Below are 8720 nucleotides of genomic sequence, written 5' to 3'. Positions count from 1 at the left end.
GCATATATATACAATGGAATACTACTCAGCCATAAAAAAGAACGAAATAATGCCATTTGCAGCAACATGGATAGACCTAGAGATTATCATACTAAGTCAGACAGAGATAGAAAAATATCATATGATATCACTTATATGTGGAATCTAAAATATGACCCAAATGAACTTATTCATGAAACAGAAGGACTCACAGACATTGAAAACAAACTTATGGTTACCAAAGGGGAAAGTGGGTGGCGGAGGAATAAATTAGGAGTATGGGATTAACAGAGACATACTACTATATGTAAAATAGATAAACAACAAGGACCTACTGCATAGCACAGGGAACTATATTCAGTATCTTGTAATAAACTATAATGGAAAAGAATCTGAAAAAAATATATACGTATATGTATATCTGAATCACTTTGTTGTACACTAAAACTAATACAACATTGTAATTCAGCTATACTTCAGTTTAAAAAAATTAATAAAAAAATTTTTAAAGAGGGTTTATGGGGATAGTTTTGGCATTTTAGGCCTAATAACACCTAGAGCAGAGAGAGAAAATCTAGAGTAAATTCTTAATTTAGCACTTTTTCTTTAGTGGTTGGACCTTAAGAACATAATGCAAGTATAGACCTTTCATAGCTCCTTTCCTAAAGAATAGGAGTAGCTCTAATTCTTCTGGAGAGAATTTTTTAAAAGTCTGCTCTCGTTTTACATTTATTTAAAAATATTTACTTATTTATTTATTTATTTATTGGCTGCATCGGGTCTTAGTTGTGGCATGTGAGATCTTTCGCTGCAGTGTGCAGGCTCTTCGTTGCAGTGCACAGGCTTCTCTCTAGTTGTGGCGCCCGGGCTCCAGAGCACGTGGGCTCTCTAGTTGTGGTGTGAGCACTCAGGCTTAGTTTCCCGGCGGCACATGGGATCTTAGTTCCCCGACCAGGGATTGAACCGGCGTCCCCTGCCTTGCAAGACGGATTCTTTTTTTTCTTTTTAATTAAATATTTGTTTTTAATTAATTTATTTATTTTATTTATTTTTGGCTGCATCAGGTCTTAGTCGCGGCATGCGGGATCTTTGTTGAGGCATGTGGGATCTTCATTGTGGTGCACAGGCTTCTCTCTAGTTGTGGCACACAGGCTTCTCTCTAGTTGTGGCACACAGGCTCCAGGGTACACGGGCTCTGTAGTTGTGGCGCTCAGGTTCCAGAGTGCGTGGGCTCTGTAGTTTGCGGCAGGCAGGCTCTAGTTGAGGTGCGCGAGCTCAGTAGTGTGGCACACAGGCTTAGTTGCCCCGCAGCATGTGGGATCTTAGTTCCCTGACCAGGGATCGAACCCATGTCCCCTGCATTACAAGGCGGATTTTTTTTTTTTTTTTTGGTACGCGGGCCTCCCACGGCTGCGGCCTCTCCCGCTGCGGAGCACAGGCTCCGGACGCGCAGGCCCAGCGGCCACGGCCCACGGGCCCAGCCGCTCCGCGGCACGCGGGATCCCCCCAGACCGGGGCACGAACCCGCGTCCCCCGCACCGGCAGGCGGAGTCCCAACCACCGCGCCACCAGGGAAGCCCAAGGCGGATTCTTTACCACTGGACCACCAGGGAAGTCCCAGCGAGACAGATTCTTAACCACTGGACCACCAGGGAAGTCCCTGGTTTTACATTTTTATTTTATGTATGCCATGTAAAAGTATAGCATAAAATGTGTAAAATATACATTATTATATATCTGATATATGTAAAAATATCTTTAATGTTAAACTAAACAAAAAGTAACCTACTAATTGACTTTGCCTCACCTATTACTGCTTGAAACTTGCAAAGGAATTAAGACACACAAACCTGAGACTTAATACAGATACTTAGTTGAAAGGAAAAGAATATAGATGTGGTTGCCCCCTCTTGAGGAAACTCTGAGATCTGAGCATGACGGTAATAGGTATCATGAGTCTGGGTACCTTGAGCTACTCAGGATCAAACCAAACAGCTCTCTATAGCTTAGTTCACTGATATATTGTGTTTATTTAAACAGTATTGACAAGCAAAGTCACCAGAATTAATAAGCAAGAGAAATTATTCTCTGGCTTCAAAGTTTTGGCGTTATCCCTCAGGGATTGACAGACCACAACTACCATAGAGATGTCATGAAGATGCCATCACTATGGTAATGAATCGCCCATCTCACTGACACCTACTACCTAACTTTACACGAGACAGATCACACTTCAGGATCTACTTTCACATCTGCATTGACTAAAGTTACTGAAGACCTTGATCCTTTTCCAAAAAACTAGGGTTCTATAAACATGCCCAAGAATTGTCCTTATCCTTAATGGCATTTTAAGGATTCAATCTCTACTCGAGTGTAAATGAAAAAAACTCAGGATTTTTTTTAAAAAGTCAGATTCTTTGGAAAACAGAGCACATTTTCTTCTGAACTTTACTACTATGATTAATAGTTATAATGACTGAGGTTTCTATTGATCACCAAACAGTAAAAACAAGCAAGACAACAAGTCTAGTTGAAACACTTTATTGTTGACTGACTGAAATTTATCATGCTTAAGGTGCTGAAATACTGAGGCACTAGTCAGGAACCTTGTTAGCATGTGTCAGACCCTACTGACTAATTCACACAAAGATTTTATTTTATCTTTTGCCACTTTGTCCAAGACAGTAATGATAGCTTTAGCTGATAGGTAGCAGGCATGTGAGTATAGCAGTAGATCCAGCTCCTTGGTCTGTTGTATTCATATATTAAAAAAAGTTTGGAAAGCTGATAAAGGTATTTCATTAATTAAGCCTTAAAACAATTGAAACCAAATCCATGCCAAGGTTCCTGCTTGACACATGTTCCTCAAAAGATATTATCTCTTTCAACATATACAAAGCCAAGAGGGGCATATTTAAGGGAAGGAATGAATATCACCTACATAGTATATCAGCTTTTCAACCTGACAGAGAAAAGGCAAAGTTCCTTCATATAGAAACTGGGTCTCCTCTTCACATACTCTGCCAAAAGACACAGTCTGACCAAAAGATGTAGGAGTATTGATAATCTGTTCCTCTTTTAAACCTTGCTAATAAAGATGAATAAATGTTCATCACATGGACATCGTCTAGTCTAATCAGATGGACCAAACAGGTCACTTTTCAGAACCTATTTTCATATCTAAACTGAGTCACTGCAGACCAATATAGAGCTCATCCTTTTCCAAAAAACTACTATCTCTGTAACACTTCTGGGGAAGTACATCATTGGGAAGGCACAGTGCAATTTAAGAAATGAACTGCTACATCCACCATGGCTTGAATAGTACTTATGTCATATCACTTAGGGCCTTTCCTTTTTCACTAGTTTCATATTCCTAGGCTTTCCTTTTGTTTCTGCAATGCTTATTAGGAAAACTGAGGCAGAATCCAATAAGAAAGTTCTAGTCAATTTCAATTTAAAAGACTTTAAATCAGAAATTTTCTGCTGTCATTGGATGAGCAAGTGAGGGATCAACCACAGAAAGTGGACATCAATGCTTATTAGGAAAACTGAGGCAGAATCCAATAAGAAAGTTCTAGTCAATTTAAAAGACTTTAAATCAGAAATTTTCTGCTGTCATTGGATGAGCAAGTGAGGGATCAACCACAGAAAGTGGACATCCAGGATACCTCTTCTAAAAGCCAGTCCCATAATCCTACTATTTGAATTTAGGATCCTAAAGAGGAGATAAGATAAAAATGTTATAGTCTATCCCACTATCCAAACTTCTCTCAGAAGCTTAAACCATACATAAACTATTAAAAATATCAGAGGTATAGCTTCTGTTAGGTGACTACTAATCAGTTTCTCCCAAAATTTGCACACAATATTTTTTATAGATGAGAATTTATACTTACTGAATGTAAAAATCTAAAATAAGAAAACACTGTGTTAAATCTCTTAATGGTTTTGTTCACACATTGTACATTCCCGTTTCAAAATAAAAATATTATATATGCATCCTTTATCCTTCTACCCCTCAATATTAATAAGAATATAAAGCTTTAAAACTTTAAACTATACCAGCATTTATAAATACAATTATATTCAACAAGCTAAATACTTTTCTTTAGAAGATATATTAAATAAGTGATATATTAACAAAACCTTCTTACCATTTATGATAATGTATCATTAAAATTAAAGAAAGATATGAAAATAGAAGAACGCTCCCGTAAATATAAAAGAATCAGGGGCTGTTAAGTGTGATGGATGGTCCAAGTCCGGACGCCTTGCTTTTGAAACAGAATGCTGGGTTAGGAAGTAAGAGCATTTCCTGGTTAATCACTTAGAAAATTAACTCTTTCCCAGAGATTCTCCCTGGAATTCCTGACCCATTTAGACCTGTGATCTTGGTAATCTCACATGCCTTTGTTTCTCACACAATTTTCTCTAAAAGGATCACACTGCGACTTGAAACAGATAGACTGAACTCCCCATTGGAGTTGTGTTGACTACTTTTGAGAGTGGCAAGACGACAGATCAGGACACCCACACAGATTATTATCCGGTACCATAGATGCAGCTGTCTTTAGATGCTTTCTGACTGTAACAGAAGACCAGGAACTTTCATTTGAAAGGGATCTGGGCAGCAAAAAAAAAAAATAAAGGCTGCTAGATGTTTGGTAGTTTGTCAAGGTAAACAATCTGAACTGAACAGCTGTAGTAAATACCAAATTCCCAATTCTCAATTAACAAAATTCTCAATTAACAAAACAAAAATACTTTTTTTCCTTAAAGAACTGAAAGAGCCCCAACAGTGTGTCATGTGCAAGGCTAGTCTGCCTCCAGCTACAGCCAGTGCACAATGTCATGTCTGTCATCCATTCTCACTCTTTTAATTCTTCCTCCTGTGGAAAGTGCTCCTGCTTGCAGGCCACATCCACCAGCAGATGAAGATCTAGAAAGAAAAAAGATTTGTTTACTCACTCTTAGCTTCTCGAACTGGAGAGTTCGATAGACAAGTCTTTAGACAAGAAGAACAAGTTGCTATGTTTCACCTGTAGAATGGGCTCTAAAATCACATTACCTCATCAGATTCTCAATTTGGGGGGCATTCCTGTACCTCTAAAGCACACAGATGCAGCCCAGTTGTTAACCCAAAGAGACTAACAAAGTTTAATGTTTCTCTCCTTTTAGTGACGTGGATAAGCCTCTTTTCAACTGACTTTTATTATGAGTGAAAAATTAAGGAAAAGTGTCAAAAAGATCAAAGTGAAATAAACACACACAAACGAAAATTCATTTCTTCAATGCTATAGAAATAGATAGGTGGGTTTTGGGAATATGAAAAAGTAATGCCTTCAGAAATACAATGTTAAAATAAGTAATCATTACCTTTCCAAAGTTGATTGCCTCCAAAAAATTTCCACTTATTGACTAACACAGCTGATTCTCTTATAAAAATGCCTACCTGAATTGTCTGTAAAAAATAAAGTATACCCTTCAAGGAGGTCAAGAAACAAAGAGTGGTCATTAAGACCGGAAAGAAGTAAAAAACTGAGCTCTCAGCTCAGGCACTAGGTTCTTTAACGTAGAAAGCTAAGACCATGTACAGAAATAGAGTTAAGTGTTGTATGAAAGGAGAGAGAAGGTTAGCACTCCCCTTGACAAGGATGGAAAAGGCCTTCGGGCCTGACAACACGCATACGGTTAAGGCACTGCCACCTACTTCATGGCATCTAACCACTGTTTTTAGCAACCTAAGTGTCCATTGACAGATGAATGGGTAAAGAAGATGTGGCACATATATACAACGGACTATTACTCAGCCATAAAAAGAAACGAAATTGAGTTATTTGTAGTGAGGTGGATGAACCTAGAGTCTGTCATATAGAGTGAAGTCAGTCAGAAAGAGAAAAACAAATACCGTATGCTAACACATATATATGGAATCTAAAAAAAAAAAACAAAACAAAAAATGGTTCTGAAGAACCTAGGGGCAGGACAGGAATAAAGACCCAGATGTAGAGAATGGACATGAGGACACAGGGATGGGGAAGGGTAAGCTGGGACAAATTGAGAGAGTGGCACTGACATATATACACTACCAAATGTAAAACAGATAGCTAGTGGGAAGCAGCCACATAGCGCAAGGAGATCAGCTCAGTGCTTTGTGACCACCTAGAGGGGTGGGATAGGGAGGGTGGGAGGGGAGGAGATATGGGGATATAGGTATATGTATAGCTGATTCACTTTGTTATAAAGCAGAAACTAACACACCATTGTAAAGCAATTATACTCCAATAAAGATGTTTAAAAAAAAGAAATAGAGTTAAATGGCCTATCTGAATAACATAGTCAGAAATGAAGGAATCCTAATGTGGCTTCTAGATTCAGTCTAATTAGTTTACAATTTCTAGAGCAACATGACCAGGGATCCTTTTTCAGGTTGATTTTTAGGCTTACAATTTTGTCCTAGTAGCATTTTGGAGTTAAACTAAATTATACAGAATGAGTCCTTTATTTCCTACTAGACATACAGAGACTTTTGTTGCTATATTTGTAGAACACAACCTCTGTAGGATTGATCAACAGCCTGGGCAAGACAGCTGATACAATAAAATAATTCTACCACCATCTATGAGTAAATCTAGAGGCATTTGGAACAGTATCTAATTTTTTCCATATTTTGTGAAAGGAAGACCAATCACTAGGAGAAGGTACTAGCTCATCTGGTGAACAACACTACAACCTATCCATAAAGAACAAGAAATTTCAGAATTCCCTGGCAGTCCAGTGGTTAGGGCTCCAAGCTTCCACTGCAGGGGGAAGGGGTCAGTCCCTGGTTGGGGAACTAAGATCCTGCATGCCGTGCTGTGAGGCCAAAAAAATTAAAAAAAAAAAAAAAAAAAGAACAAGCAATCTATCCAGATAAGCATCTTGTAGAGGGAGAACAGACATCAGTTTATCACTTAAAACTGGCTTCTTGTACATCCATGATCATGGCAGCATTATTTACAATAGCCAAAAAGTGAAAGCAATCCAAGTGTCCATCGATGGATGAATGGAAAAACAAAATGTGGTAGCTACCTACAAGGGAATATTATTTAGCATTAAAAAGGAAGGAAATTCTGACAAATGCTACAACATGAATGAGCCTTGAAGATATCACACTAATTGAAATAAGTTAGTCACAAAAGGATAAATACTGTATGATTCTACTCATATGAGGTAGCTAGGTTGTCAAATTCATAGAGACAGAAAGTAGAATGATGGTTGCCAGGGGCTGCAGAGAAGGATGGAATGGATATGGAGTTTCAGTTTGGGAAGATGAAAAAAGTTCTGGAGACGGATGGTGGTGGTGGTAGTACATAATGTGAATGTACTTAATGCCACCGAATTGTACACTTAAAAACGGTTAAAAAGGTAAATTTTATGTTATGTATATTTTACCACAAAAATGGCTTCTTTACAGTCTAAAGAACAGTGACAATGATTACAGTAATATCTTAATTTATATAACATCTTTTTTTCAAGTAACTAAAATGCATTATTAGAAGGTCATCTAATTAATCCTGAGGAATGAAGAGATGACTGAAAGAACCTCTACACTATATGACTAATAAGCAAAGCCAATGGTTTCTAAATCTTGCTGCACATTGGAATCACCTGGGGAGCTTTAAAAAAATACTGAGATCGAGGGCTTTTACCCCCATACATTCTGATTTAATTGGTATAGAGTACAACCTAGGCATCAGGATTTTTAAAAGCTGACCAAAGGGTACAGAATGGGTAATACCTAACTATGATCATTCTCTAAATACTTCAACTCCATATCAGAATAAGAAGGAGAGGCCAGATGGTGATAGAAAATACTAAAATAAGAATTTGGAATATGAATAGACCCAACTGCAACCCTACTTTGAAAGCAGAGTAGGAATTCTTGATAATGACAAAGGTAAAGACTATAAAGCGACTACAGATCTCTTATAGGGAGGCAGACTGAAGAACAACAACAACAAATCCTCTTTTTTTCAGTGAACAAATGTCATTTTTTTAATTGAGACTTCATTGTATTGATAGGTTCAAATAATGGACAACAGCACATCACAAATAGGCATGTTTAAAGAAACAATAGTCTGTATGGCTCTGTAATAGTCTCAGAATGAGTTATGTAGTGAGTTATGTATGAGCAACAAACCCTCTTAGCCTTAATGATTGGGCTTTAAAACAGCATTTGTCAGTAATTCCCTGGTGGTCCAGTGGTTAAGACTCTGCGCTCCCAATGCAGGGGGCCTGGGTTCAATCCCTGGTCAGGGAGCTAGATCCCGCAGGCTGCAACAAAGATCCTGTGTGCCACAACTAAAAACCAGTGCAGCCTAATAAATAAATATGTTTTTTAAAAAAAAGCATTTGGCACACAGCTTCTAATAACAAGCATCTAAACAAGATAATTTTATTAAAGTGAGCTTCCTTCATTAACAAAGCTGCCAATCAAGGAATTAAAGTATAGAAACCAATAAAAATGCAAAAAGACAGAGACTAGCCTGATGTTACTAGAGATTTATAGGACTTCATTCAGAAGAGAATCATGATCCACCAGAGGGCAGGCAGCAGAAGCAAGAACAACTACAATCCTGCAGCCCGTGGAATGAAAGCCACAACCACAGAAAGACAGACAAAATGAAAAAGCAGAAGACTACATCCCAGATGAAGGAACAAGATAAAATCCCAGAAAAACAACTAAATGAAGTGGA

The 8720-nt window shown here is 38.0% G+C and overlaps 1 protein-coding gene and 1 non-coding gene across 2 annotated transcripts in view; one reads left to right on the top strand and one right to left on the bottom strand.

The window, feature by feature from the left end:
* Positions 1 to 4850: 4850 nt before the first annotated feature.
* Positions 4851 to 8720, bottom strand: part of HSF5 (heat shock transcription factor 5) — a 50179-nt gene continuing 46309 nt past the window's right edge. Inside the window, exon 6 of the mRNA XM_024128031.1 lies at positions 4851 to 4921. Coding sequence (XP_023983799.1) covers positions 4851 to 4921 — 71 coding nt within the window. The remainder of the gene's footprint in view (positions 4922 to 8720) is intronic.
* Positions 5591 to 5718, top strand: LOC112066015 (U6atac minor spliceosomal RNA). The gene has a single exon (XR_002892378.1). It is a non-coding gene; the product is annotated as a U6atac minor spliceosomal RNA (small nuclear RNA).

Source organism: Physeter macrocephalus, chromosome 14 (assembly GCF_002837175.3).
Source record: "Physeter macrocephalus isolate SW-GA chromosome 14, ASM283717v5, whole genome shotgun sequence".
NCBI lineage: Eukaryota > Metazoa > Chordata > Mammalia > Artiodactyla > Physeteridae > Physeter > Physeter macrocephalus.
Note: the sequence above shows the minus strand (reverse complement) of the source record. Positions and strands in the feature narration are given on the sequence as shown.